The following is a 14463-nucleotide window of genomic DNA, read 5'->3' as shown; positions in this document are numbered from 1 at the left end:
CTTAAGGCTGCACAGAAATCAGCTGATGAAACCACTGGAACAGGCATTGCTTTAGACAGACTATGACATAAACATAAAGGAGCCCATCATCTGCTCCTAACAGTAATGTCCTGGTTTGTTTACCTCTTTGCTGATGACATCACAACTTTGGTAAATAGTTTTGCTTAGAGCATTTAATGTTATGATAGATTTTTAGTGGGGGAAAAAAATAACATCCTTGTCATCACATTCTCCATATACATTATAAATCCATCATAATTTTGTTATCCTGCTGTATTTCTGTAATTTATCTTTCTTGTTCTAATCTGTCCGTCCTTTGAGAGGGATCCCTCTGATTGTCTGTGCAGGAAATGATTGCAGCAGTGGTCTAACAGCTCTTGGTCGACTGCGGTTGCATCTGTGTGGTCTGCTGGTAGTTCTATGTGAGGACAAACACTATGAAAGTCCTGACCTGAATTCATTAGTTTCACTTTGTGTGTGTGTGGTTGTGATTGTGCACACTACAGCATATACTTGACAATGCTCAGCATGCATTAGTTGAACCACTCTAATGTATGTCATATTTAAGACTGTTTCACACCATCTTGGCTGTATTTCTTTCATAATATCTTTTCCAGGATGTTCTTTTATACACAAAAGTTTCCAATCCTGTTATTTTAATATTCCCAAATATATATTCTGTATTCCTGACATCAGTCAGATCATCACAGTGAAATAATTTGTATATTTCAGGTGAATAGACAAGCAGATTGACAGAATTTAACCTTATTTCAAATCATGCAATGAATCATGATAAATTCAAAACTGTTTTTGCTTGGAAATAAGTTCACAACATTAAGCATTACATTTACAGTTCTGTGTTAATTGTAATTCTTGACAATGTTGTTGTAAAAAATCAGCTAACATACCATATAATATAAAATACATGACAATATCTAGAAGTGTTAAAAATAAATATTCTCCTTATTATTCTTACACACTGACAAAATAATAAAACACTAAACACTATATTTGTTCAACAATATGAACAACATAAAATTGATCTCTATTTTATTGATTTAATTTCTTTCATTTGTGTGTGCCTGTTCGTCTCCAGTCCTTCACTGATGGTTTGAGCAATGACCTTCAGAACCTGATCGTGGCACCAGCGATATCTCCCGTCTGTTAGGGCTTTTGGGCAGCCACTCAGTGGGCCCAGTGGGCATGTTAGTGACTCTGTTTTGTTTCACATATGGAGGTGGGCTGGGTAGGATACAGAACATCCAACATTGTAGTATCATCCCATTTGAGTTGTGTTTCTGGCCTCCTGATGCATGGAAGATTTTTGCTTTGGTCTCCAACTCAGTTCACCAGCTAGCCACTAAATAAGTTTGCCTGTTGTTTGATGCTGGGATAGGTTGTATTCAGTGGGTTTCTCTAAGAAAAGTTCACAGCTGGCAGAGGAAAAAGAAGCAGCTGATGATCCATGTATCATGAAGGTAGGGACACATCTGTCTGTAGCCATTCCCAGTCTGGCCCAGTGCATAGAGATTTAGGCTTTCCATATTGGGAAGAAATTTTGGCGGAAAGAAATTGGAATTGAAGGATACAAGAGTGATGTCTCTTGAAAGCCTGACTTTGTTGAATGGTTAAGATTAATGACGGACATTGCATCTTATGAATCTCTAATCATTAGGACTAATTATTGACATAATTATACATAATAGGAAGTAAAGATCTTAACTGTTTTTATAGTTAAATGTTGTAACTCATTTATGTTGATTTATGTGGTATTTATTTGTACTTTGTATCCCCTTTTTCAGTTTGACACGCCTTCAGCATTGCTTACAAAGTGTCTTTCATTCATTCAAAATGTAAATATGATCGAATTATTGGATTTCACATACACCCAAATGGATTGAACTAATTCAATTTAATTATATTATGTTTAATAATGATGATGTCCTTATGTATTTGTTGAATAATATTATATTGACCTTTTTATTAGATAAAAAAGATGAAGAAATATTTTCATAAATAACAAAAAGAAAGAATAAAAGAATATGAAAAATTGAAATTTTTTAGAATGAAAATATTTCAGTAATATGTTAAAAATGTTTCTGAAATTTTGAACAAACAATGCTACACCCTTGTAAGGAAGACAGTACACAATGTAATATAAAACCTAAAACCTGACACCAATGTGCTATAACTGTCTCTCAGTATGTATTTATGCATTAAGAAAAAGAAAATAACCAACCTTCAGACTGACGTAGAGAGAAGTATTCCTCCTCTTGAAGAAGGCTTAGCCAAAGTGAAACTTTCAACTGTTCAGATTTTTTAAAGATGGTTTTTTCTTTCCCCCTGCCTTTGGGTTTTAGGTGCCAGTTTCCACTGTGGGTGTTTCCTTTTGTTAACCTCTGAAACTTTCCATGCTTATAAATAAAATCGATAAATGAGTACTAAAATAAGGCCACATGGGGGTAAAAGTGAAATTAAGAGTCTATGCGACAAATCTTTTAAATTATGCTACATTGCAGCTAAAACGTAGAAACAATTGGGGGATGGTATCTAATGCTCAATGGGCAGCCTTTTCAGTGGAAATATTATTAATTACAATGCAAATATTTATTTAATGGTGTCTTAACTTCAAATTCTTATGATCAGATACTTCAACCACACCAATGAATTTGGGAAGATTACACAAGTGTCATTCTTCTCCAGCTTTAATTGTTTAGCAGTTGTTACACTAGAGATGTGCCATGGAGAGAGGTCACTCAGCTGGCACACGTGTTTAGCCTTTGGTGTTCACCATTTTATTGTTTTATATGAATATGTCATAAGACATAACGGAGCGCATCAACTTTAACAACCCATCAACATATAAATTAGCCTAGTTAAAGCTATCACCTTGAGCAGATACATTTAAATGCTGCCTGTTTTTGAAGGTGGTCTTCCTGTTTCTCTGAATCATAAGGGACCTTTTGTGATATTGATCCAGCTGTTGATACTTTTTCAACGTTCTCCAGTCTTTGGTGTTTTGTCTTACTTGTGGACCTTTGAATGTTGAAGTTAAATGCATGGAGAATTAGGGCGCCATATGGTGCCATGAATGATGGTCATTGCATCTTATGAATCTCTAGTCATTAGGAATAATTATAGACATACTTATACATAATAAGAAGTAAAGATCTTGACTATTTTTATAGTGAAATGTTGTAACTCATTTATGTTGATTTATGTGGTATTTATTTGTACTTTGTGCCCCCTTTCTCCGTTTATGTCCTGTCTTGTAATAGCTGCTTTTATGTGTTCATAGGTATTGAAATACCCTGAGAAAACCATATATTTACATATTTTCTCCCTCTTTGATCTATGTGAAATCAATCTTTTTGCACAGATCATGGGTTGTACAGTAGGTGGAAGCAGAATGCTCTGCAGGGTTTGAAGAAATAACACAAAAACTCTGACAAAGCTTGAACACACCTTCAGCGTTACTTACAAAGTGTCTTTCATTCGTTCAAATTGTAAATATGATGGAATTATTGGATTTCACATCACACCAATGGATTGAACTAATTAAATTGAATATTTCTATGTTTAACAATGACGATGTTCTTATGTATTTGTTGAATAATATTAAATTGATATTTTTATTAGATAATAAAGATTAAGAAATATTTTAATTAATTTAAAAAAAAACAAAGAATAAAAGAATATGAAAAATTGAAACTTTTTAGAATTAAAACATTTCAGTAACATGCCAAAAATGTCTCTGAAATTTAAAGATTTTCAAGTGTGCCAGACATGTTACGGGCAACAATGCCACAGCCCTGTATGGAAGACAGTACACAATGTAATATAAACCCAAAGACTTAATAAAATCCTAAAACCAATCTACTATAACTCTCTCTCAGTATGTATTTGTGCATTAAGAAGAAGAAAATAACCAACCTTCAGACTGACGTTGAGAGCTCTCCTCCTCTTGAAGAGTGCTTAGCCAAAGTGAAACTTTCAACTGTTCAGTTTTTTTAAAGATGTTTTTTTCTTTCCTGCTGCCTTTGGGTTTTTTGTGCCAGTTTCCACAGTGCCTGTTTCCTGTTGTTCACAGTAAAATGATTGTTCATTTTTCGAAAACTGGAATCTGACAAGTAATTTGACACAGAAAGGGATCCATGCTTATGAATAAAATGGCTAAACGAGGACTAAAATAAGGCCACATGGGGGTTGAAGAGTCTATGTGACAAATGTTATAAATTATGCTACATGGGAACTAAAATGTAGAAACAATTGGGGGATGGTATCTAATGCTCAATAGGCAGCCTTTCCAGTGGAAATATTATTGATTACTTTTCAAATATTAATTTAATGGTGTCTGAACTTCAAATTCTTATGATCAGATACTTCAACCACACCAATGAATTTGGGAAGATTACACAAGTGTCATTCTTCTCCAGCTTTAATTGTTTAGCAGTTGTTACCCTAGAGATGTGCCATGGAGAGAGGTCACTCAGCTGGCACACGTGTTTAGCCTTTGGTGTTCACCATTTTATTGTTTTATATGAATATGTCATAAGACATAAAGGAGCGCATCATCTTCAAATACTGTCTGGTTGATGGATATCTCTGTTGTTGTCGTCACAACTTTGGTAACAATTGTATTGCTCATAGCAGTGTAACATTATTGTGGAAGATTTTTAGTGGAAAATGGGCAATCCACTGATTTTACACAAAGTTCAGTCCACTTGTCATTAAGAGTAACACTCAGCCTGTAAAACATTTATATGTTTTGTGTAGCTCTGGAGGGACCTTTCCAAAGTTTGAAAAAAAAAACAACACTGATAATGTCACAAAACAATTCTGTGTCATGTTGCTAAAGTGGATTATATATGGCAATATAGCGTAAAGCTTACTGTTTACAGTGAATCTGTGCTGTGGCTTTGTCAAGATATCAGAATGCTACGGAGACATTAGAGCCAGCGGTAAATTACAGATGAGCTGCACAGATCAGAAAGCAGTTGCACCACGGAGATAAGTTACAACATAACTCTAAGTAACAACTAAATAGTTACACATGTCTAATATTGTGGGGGTCCAGACCACTGCATAGCAGCTCATTTTTGCCCTGTGATCTCCCAGCAGGTTCTAGGTCAAGCTTAGATGGTGGATTTAATCTAATGGAGAACAGTAACTGAGTAGAGTCTTTAAAAGTAGAATGGGAGGCAGAGCCTTCAGCTATCAGGCTCCTCTTCTATGGAACCATCTACCGGATTCAGTCCGGGGTGCAGACACCCTCTCTATGTTTAAGAGTAGGCTTAAAACTTTCCTTTTTGATAAAGCTTATAGTTAGGGCCGACCAGGCTCGCCTTGGATCAGCCCTTAGTTATGCTGCTATAGGCCTAGACTACTGGGGGACTTCCCATGATGCACTGAGCTCCTCTCTCCTCCTCCTCCTCTCCATCTGTATGCATTCATGTAACATCAATGCATGTCACTAACTTTGCTTCTTCCCCGGAGTTTTTTGTGCTTTCTCATCTCACAGAAAAACCTGACTCCCGGGCCGAACCTTCGCGGTCCTTCACAGTCCTGATGGCATCCTTCCCTGGCTGTTGCTGCTTGTGCTTGTTGTTGTTTGTTGTTGTCATTGTTTTTCTTCTGTCCCCCCTCCCCCTTTCCCTCTCTCTTTCTCTCTCTCAACCCAACCGGTCAAAGCAGATGGCCGCCCACCAAGAGCCGGGGTCTGCTTGAGGTTTCTACCCATTAAAGGGGAGTTTTTCCTTACCGCTGTCGCCAAGTGCTTGCTCATGGGGGAACTGTTGGGTCTCTGTAAATTAAAGAGTATGGTCTGACCTGCTCTATGTGAAAAGTGCCTTGAGATGACTTCTGTTGTGATATGGCGCTATATAAATAAAGATTGATTGATTGATTGATTGATAGATTGACATAATGTAAGTATTGTACTTAAGAATTGTACAGTACTGAGGCACCTATACTTTACCTTTTATATGTATTCCTATTTCACGCCACTTTATTCATCCACCTCTCCACATTTGTAGTGAAATTTTGTACTTTTACTTCACCACATTTATTTGAGAGCTTTAGTTACAAGTTACATTATATCGTCAACAAATTAAGTATGATGCACTGTTATAGATTTAACAACCCAACAACATATAAATTAGCCTAGTTAAAGCTCTCACCTTGAGCAGATACATTTAAATGCTGCCTGCTTGCACCAAAAATTATAATCCACATATACTGTATAAACATTTGATACTCTGAAAGGTACAATTCTGCACTAAAGATGTGTTTACCTACAGTATTGTAAATATATTTTGATGATAATACTTCTGTACTTTAAATTTTGAATGCAGGAGCTTTACTTGTAGCAGAGCATTTTTACATATTAGGCTACTACTTGTACTTGAGTAGATAATCTGAATACTTCTTCCACCACTCTTTTTTTATGCTGATGACAGTGATTTATTGTGACAAAAAAAGAATAACAGATGAAGTGTCACCAGATATCAGTAATTTTTAGGTAATATGTAGGTTATTCTCAGTGATCACCAGTGGAATAAAGTTAATCAGGCTTAGTAGTAGTAGGCATTAACCTTTTTTGATTTGGATGTAAACTGCGTGATTTTCACACACTACCTGTATCGACCACTTGGCTGGAAATGTTCTAATGATACAGATGTTTCCACAAAGACATAGATAGCCAGGTAGTTGTGGCCTGGTTGTCCATTCTGTCAGTGTTTTTTACGTCCCTGTACCTGGTAAAGTCTGTATATGGTTATGAGCAGAAGCTGTCAGTGAAAATAGTGCTATGTTGTGTCCGCTGTCGAAACTAACATGACTGGAATGCTGCGTTCAATGTCTAATTCAGGGCTCAGAATGGAAAAGCAGATCTAATGCACACTGAAAATGTACTGACGTTTTTCACCAAATGTAGTTGCCTATAATTTATTTATATGGCTTCCACACTTTCCTATTCCCTTATATATATGCTCGTTTCGGCTGCTTTGGAAACATGAACATTATTGCGAGTTTTAAAGTTGTAATTCCTCCGTGTCCATTTGCTTACATTTCATGATTCTGACAGCACTTGAACGCAGCAGCGCCTGGAGGCACCGTTAGCTCTTCCTGCAGTGTTATGAGTTGAGCACAACTGAAGGTAAAGGCAAATAATCATATGAAACTTCTGTCTGTCATGTGAAATAGGCCCTTTTGCTACAGAACTGTAGTCCTAATACCTTCAGGGTCACACCGTGAGCCGACAGTGTTGCATTTATCATTAATAACTTGGCGATAGCTATGTTAGCAGCTGTTCGTTTGTTGTAGCTCAGTTAGCTAACGTTAGCTAATGTTAACGTAGCTTCCTGTCTCAGTCAACAGGATTTGCATTCGTAACTAACCAAATACAGGAACTAAACAGTAGCTTTAAATGAAATAACATTAGCTATTTGTGAGCACACAACGTTGCACACAAGTGGGACTTCTCGTGTTGGGGTGTCAGTTTTTGTTTTTGACGTTAACCATAGAAGATAAAATAACAGCAGTGGTGCTCAAGTATTCAGGTCGTTTACCTAAGGAAACAAAGCAATGTGAAAATACTCCATTACAAGTGAAAGTCCTGCATGAAAAATCGTAGTGTTAACAGTAAAATGTAGTTCAAGTATGAGTAAAAGTAGTGGTTTGGCCCCTCTGACTGATAGAATATTATAGAGTATATGACATTATTAGATTATTAATACTGAAGCATCAGTGTGTAAGCAGCATGTTACTGTCATAGCTGCTGGAGGTGGAACTAGTTTGAACTACTTTATATACAGTTAGCTAGTTTAGTCTAGTGGTTCCCAACCTAGGGGTCGGGCCCCTCTAAAGGGTCACCAGATAAATCTGAGGGGTCGTGAGATGATTAATGGGAGAGAAAAGGAGAAAAAACAAATTTCTGATACACAAATCTGTTTTTAGTTTTTGGACTTTGGAGAACAGAAGAAGGGAATTTGGACATTTTCTTCTTAAAAAATGACTCAAAACAATTAATGGATTATCAAAATAGCAGATTAATTGATATTGAAAATACTCATTACTTTCAACCCTCAATGAAATGGTCTGGGAAATAGAGGGAAACTGATTCTGAAGGGAGTACTCAGCTGTTTCACAACTGTCTAGAGGTGCCTGTCTTCTGTTAACACCTAACTTAATTTTTGGCTGTGCTTCACTTGTGTCTAATCTTATCACCTTTGTCTGCAGTGCTGGGAATGCAGCCACCGCTCCCACCTGAAGCGGTCAGAGAGCTGGTGTGCTCCTGTCTGCACAGAGACCCAGTAGCAGCAGACCTCCGCTGCAGCTTGTTTGTTGCTGCTGCACAGAACTACAAGAGGGACTCTTTGCTTCGACCCTTCCCTCCCAGATACATAAGTGGTGACACTAAAGACTTTGAGGAGCTGGTAAGATATACAGTATAGTGACAGTCAAAAACTTTTGAATACCTTATGTTGTAGAATTTATGCTTACATGTCAAGCACTGAAGTCATTTTAAGTACTCTAATTTTTGATATTATAACTATACAACACAGGCAGTAAGTGAATTGAGAAAAAAATTGTGACTTTTTACGTCTTTAGAAAGTACACACATTCATTCATCATGAGCGTGCATGTACACATGATGTACATACACTTGGTGGCAGTAATGTGCTGTAAAAGGTAGCGTTGTGTCAGTAAAAGAGGTGAAGAACAAGACTGCATACCAGTGTAAATGATGCAGATTAAAAACAATAAACATGACTTTGCAAATGGTTTAAGAGGCAGAAAATGTTCAAGAAGATATTAAAAATGCCTTTGGTGAGAGATGTTGCAAGCACATCAAACAAAACAGTTTGTTTACAACCAAAATGATTTGAGATCTCTTCATTTAGCAGGTACTTAAAGGCATACTAGGCAGGATTTCCTAAAAAAAAACAATGTATAGACTCATACAAAAGTAATCCCTCTCAATCATCACTTATGACCCACTAGAAGTATGAGGTGGTGTATTTATCTACAGAGATCATAGACTCACAAGTCGGTCACTAAACACTTCACTCATCTAGAGACTGAGAACAATCTCCCAGCTTTTGTTGTTAAAACTGAGTGGAAACAATTTGAGAGTTAAAAAAAAAAAAACGTGCATTGCAGAACCAATCCAAAGTCTTCAGGGCAGCCCTTCATATCGGGGCAGTGACATGCAGTTCACTATGGAGGAGAATGAGGGGAGAGCATCATTTTTGGTAAGGTGTGCCCGTCACACAATGTAAGGGGCGTAGGTTTGTTAGCAGCTGTTCTCACCGCTGTACAAGCAATTACTGTGCATTGAGAAATCCCCAGACAATCGGTAGGCGGGGAGATCTCTGATTGTCTGGTATCACAAGACTACAGAGACTCTACCCTCTGCCTGTATATTCTTATTATTTTACTGTGTTCGGGATGCTTCTGGGCGCGTGTTGGTCTGTGTGTCTCCTTGACCAAGGGCGGAGTTGAGCTACACACACGCAGAGCAAAGAGGCCACAGTGGACAAGATGAAGCTCTGCATTCATACAAAATCCAGTGATGCAACACCTTCCAATAGCGTTGTGCAGAGGTGTGGGTGTGTTTATTTGTGCTTTAGAATGTAACCACCGTGTCAGAAAATAACATTTTATTTATCTGATTCACGGCTTTGTTCTCACCAGCGCCGCTCACTCTCTTCATTCTCTCTCTCGCATGTCAAGCCAGAGGGGAGGGGCCAACTTGTGCTGTGTGTTTACAAACACCAACCAACAAATCTTGCATAGTACACCTTTAAAAACAAAGATTTATGTCTTTGGTAGGACCTTTAAAGTCACTCATCATTTATCATGGGAAGCATCAGCTTTTATACATTTCTTACACATACAGTAAACTTTAATTGTAGGTTATTTACAATGTGTGTGTCTCTAATGTTTGATCAGAAATGATAAAATGGTGTAAGAAGGTGTTCAAAACATTTCATTTGGTCTTGTAAATTACAGATTTGTATCTTGGTTTCTGTGAGTATGGACATGATGTAGAATAACTTATATGGTCAGTTGTAACACAAGAATCTGTGATGGTGGCATTGATGAAGAGATGATGAAAACTCAGTGTCAAACTGACACATGGTGCAAAGACAATAAGGTTTTACATACTTTGAAAGGGAAAACAACCTTTTTTTTTTGTCTAGCTGGCAGATGTGAACTCTTTTCCTGGTGTGAGAGAGTTGGTGAGACTGCGACCTGGAGAGGGAGATCATCATCTGGCTCTCGCACACTGGATTCTCTCTTCAAAGAGCTTTGCTGTGAAGACCCTACAGAAAGACGAGGTAGGTCATGACAAGTGTAAATATATAAACCACAGCGTCTTTAACCGCTTCCTTATTTGTTCACGCTGTGCTTCTCCGATCCCCACCAGTATGCCAAACTTTGTAACTTGATGGAAAATGAAGGAGTTTCTGCGCCTGTGCCAGACTTCCTGTTTGAGCTGGAGTACTGTGACCAGATGAATGCGAGGTTTGAGAGAACGAGAGCAGGCAGAGACGTCTTCTATGCATTCCACGGGAGCCGCCTGGAGAACTTTCACTCAATCATTCACAACGGGCTGCACTGTCACCTCAACAAGGTCGGTGCAGTCGTCACAGCTTCACCTCTTCTGTGGCAATGACAGGCTGTTTCAATATTGTGGAAAATACTAGAATGCTCCCTTGTAGGCCTTTATTATACAATATATTTCATGAGATATTATCCAGTTTGTTAAAGATTGGTGATTCTTCTACTGTTTATACCAGTTGTTTCTAATTGATATGGAAACTTACATCTAGTCGATCTGGTTTCCTTTTTTTGCATGTCGTGTGCAGAACTCAGTGTTTGGAGAGGGGACCTACCTCACCAGTGACCTCAGCATGGCTGTTCTTTACAGTCCCCACAGCAGCGGTTGGCGAGAAAGTCTCCTGGGTCCGCTGCTCAGCTGTGTTGCCTTATGTGAAGTCATTGATCACCCAGATGTAAAGTGCCAGGTGAAGAAAAAAGGTGCGTTAACCATGTGTCACCCTGTTCACACAGAATATGAATCCAGTAACACTGATGTTTAAATTGCTGCATAATATAATCACCCACTTATATCCCATTTCAGACTCTGAAATCATTGACCGGCAGCGCTCGAGGGCAAAAAACAGTGAAGGAGGTGACGTACCGCAGAAGTACTTTGTGGTTACCAACAATCAGCTTTTGCGAGTCAAGTACCTGCTTGTTTACTCTCAGAGGAGGCACCTGTCCAGGTAAGAATCTCCACTTTGGGCGAATGATACAAATATACAGAAAGTATGTACAAGTAAAAAGCAAAGTTTATATAAAAAAGAATATTTGTGTGAATGTTTATAACTCCACACAAGCTTTACAAGGTATAACTTCACTTTCACTGGCGTGCTGAGCTTAGTGTGATATAGTGAAGTACAGGGATGCTTATACATATAGCAATAGTGCTTATTGATACAGATGCTTCCCGTTATTTTTGGGCATTTTCTGCCTTTATTGGATAGAAGGCAGTAGAGAGCTGACAGGAAATGAGGGAAGGGAGAGAATCTGGATTACATGTAACAATTGTCCCTGACCAGATTTGAACCAGGGACATTTAAATTGATTCTTTTATAGGTAATTATTCATAGTTTTACAAATAAGATGTTTTTTTTGGCTTTTAGTAGAAAAAAACAGTCTTAAAGTTTTGTTGCCGCTTTACAACAAATAGAGCTAAATGGAAAAAGAAAATAGTTGAAGTATAGCTTCCTAGAAGCTTAAAGAAATAGATAAATAACTTTAAAAAACAAACTGTAATATTGCTAGAATATACCAGATATCAGACTAAAATCTTGGCCTGCTGTGTTTTAGGAAGGTGAATGAGTTAGTTTGGGTTGGTCATCGTTCTGGTTTTGTGTTTTTCCTCTCCAGACATTCCCGCAGCACCTCCTGGCTCCTCAGACACCATTTTGCTCTCATGATGAGTCTCTATCTTCTGCTACTCATATTTATCGGTGCCTTCAACTCCACCACCTTCATATCCTTTTGGAACAGGCTATTCAGGTGACAAGACAACGGGACAGACGGCCTGGATGTTTATCCACTGTGCCTTCCTGATCAGAGACTGACTGGAGGCCTGAGCAGCGATTTTATGCACCTTTTTATACTGTTTTCTCTCGACTATCTTTCCTTTCTTAATTTGTACAAATAGTTATAATTACTGTTATATCAAGATAACATACAGTACCTTTTCAAATAGCAGCTATGTGTTAATTTCATTGAAATGTGCAATGAGACATTTTTCATTTTAAAGATGTAATGCAATCTTTCAACTGTAATTGTTATGGTTTAGTAAACATCGTCATCATTTTGTAGATAAACTCTGTTGCTGTGTGGTTTTAGTCGTCTGAGGACAGTTTTATTACCCAAAGGGGGAAAAGAAAGAACTTTACATTAAAAATAATCTTGTTTAAATAAGTATGAGTGGTTGGGACAACATTGAGACGTCTTTTTTTTTGTTTGTTTGTAATGTCTTTCTAGCACATTAACTGATCATGCTGGGTGATTAGTGTAACTGGTACCTGATGGACAGTCTGTTGATCAGGCAATAATGACAATGTTCCTCTTTAAATGCTTGCTTTTTAATGGTATACTTTTGTATTTCTCAGTTTTTGGGAAATTAACGAGTAAGGACTTTTTATAACTCGTGATTTAAGTGTAACTTTATGGTATTTAACATAAAAGTTAGGTTTGATGAAGGAGAAATACATGAGTTGGCCATTCTGGTGATTCTAATATAGAGTAAATGGGTTGTAGGAAGGACAACCTAATTTATGATAATTTAGGATATGCTTTTATACTATTATAGCAGTCGAGAAGGTGAGCTGAAGAACGTCACAAAAGCAACGAGTTCTTAAAATTTGTTATCATTTTTTGACACTAATAAAAATGATTCTTTGTTGATTTTAAATTTGGCTGAAAAATCTTTTATGGGTTTGAGTGAAGTTAGTTTGTCCTGAAGTTGACTTACAAATCTAAATAAACTAACGGTTGATTCATGATCCCTTCAACATCACACACTCTATTGTTCTCAGGTTTTGTGTTGTTCATGCACATATATTCAAACTTTAACATAGGTCTCCTCCACATTTATTACAGCTGGCATGCAGACAGTCCTTTGATATCCGCTGTTTTTATCAGTTAAAAAAAGTGAGAAGGATATATGGGATTGATAACAGAGGCGGCCTGCTTTGATGACACATCCTGCTGCTCTAATAGACACCCGATATGCTGATGTGTAGCCACAGTTGAAAGCACAAGAAATCTAGAAGTGAAAGAAAAAACGTCTTTTTTGCAATTTGACCAACATTGTAAAAGGACTAATTATTACTGAAATGATGGAGTACTGAATTTAGAAGCTGTGACACAAGTTGTAGCATTCAGTAGATATTTTCTGGTATGTACATCTATATCCAAAGTGCATATTATAGCCAGATTTGGAAAAAAAAGTAGTAAACCTTTTATTTAACAAGAGAAGTGAATGATTTAATTCACTTCTCTTGCTCTTAAGCATAACTGCTTGTACAAAACTGCTTGACACTGATTCTTATCGATCAGTTTTGCTCACTGCCTTTAGAAACAACTTGAAAAGGGAGCTGCACAATCCTCTCTTGTGTCTCATTAAACACCAGATATTATTTAGATATCGCTCTTCTAAAGTGATGCAACTGACTGACAAGTTCAGAGAGAAGATGAAAGAAAACCCAGGCCTTTGTTTTGGTATAAAAACTGCCCCCATCTTGCGAAATCCTCCAGATAAACGGCTTCTTCTTCAGAAACGGCTCACATTTGAAGGACACAGAACAAACTGCCCATTGTTGGTCCACACTTTATTCCCTTTCTGTACAGGCTTCATTATTGCTGCCTCATAAACTGTCTGTTATTCAATAACCATCGACTGTCGGGGGCAGCGATGTCAGAGGGGACTCAAGACATTTTCATGTGAACCAGAAAAACTCCTGAAAGCAGAAACCAGAGAAGACACATGGTACTGATTTGACTGTCATTCACGATATTGTTGTACTCCCATTATCCTACCTCCTTTTTAAAAAAATTTTAAAAATAGTTTCTTATTCTTCAAGTGTTGTTTCCAAAGTGGTTCAGTCAGTCATAGTTTCAAATTCACTATATCAGGATTTCTTTGTAGAAGACTCAGATGACAGAAAAACAGTAAAGCAGTATCTGACACTGCAGGTCATGTGCAAAGCATCATGGTAGTACGTGATTGATTAATTATAATCACCTGTTCACTACTCTTTATGTTACAATGTGGCATCAATTGAGTCCCACCACAAACAGTGTGATAATTGTCAGTAGAAAACCTCTATAATCTCCAGTGAAAAGCTGATGTTGGATGTTGATGGATATGTCCGT

The 14463-nt window shown here is 37.5% G+C and overlaps 1 protein-coding gene across 1 annotated transcript; it reads left to right on the top strand.

Moving 5' to 3' along the window:
• Window positions 1-7075: 7075 nt before the first annotated feature.
• parp16 (poly (ADP-ribose) polymerase family, member 16) lies at window positions 7076-13000 on the top strand. Its single transcript, XM_067590091.1, has 7 exons — window positions 7076-7156; window positions 8239-8435; window positions 10206-10343; window positions 10433-10639; window positions 10875-11046; window positions 11150-11294; window positions 11962-13000. Exons 2-7 carry the CDS (start codon window positions 8247-8249, stop codon window positions 12095-12097), a joined length of 987 nt encoding a protein of 328 aa, XP_067446192.1. The 5' UTR covers window positions 7076-7156; window positions 8239-8246; the 3' UTR covers window positions 12098-13000.
• Window positions 13001-14463: the final 1463 nt, after the last annotated feature.

Source organism: Thunnus thynnus, chromosome 5 (assembly GCF_963924715.1).
Source record: "Thunnus thynnus chromosome 5, fThuThy2.1, whole genome shotgun sequence".
Lineage (NCBI taxonomy): Eukaryota > Metazoa > Chordata > Actinopteri > Scombriformes > Scombridae > Thunnus > Thunnus thynnus.
The sequence above is the reverse complement of the archived record's forward strand: the minus strand, read 5'-3'. Positions and strand labels throughout refer to the sequence as shown.

Bases quoted from the DNA above. Each gene is read 5' to 3' on its own strand.
- parp16 (XM_067590091.1), top strand. From the start codon at position 8,247: ATGCAGCCACCGCTCCCACCTGAAGCGGTCAGAGAGCTGGTGTGCTCC. The intron at 10,344-10,432 runs GTAGGTCATGAC...GATCCCCACCAG, and splicing joins AGACCCTACAGAAAGACGAG to TATGCCAAACTTTGTAACTT. The intron at 11,295-11,961 runs GTAAGAATCTCC...TTTCCTCTCCAG, and splicing joins CAGAGGAGGCACCTGTCCAG to ACATTCCCGCAGCACCTCCT.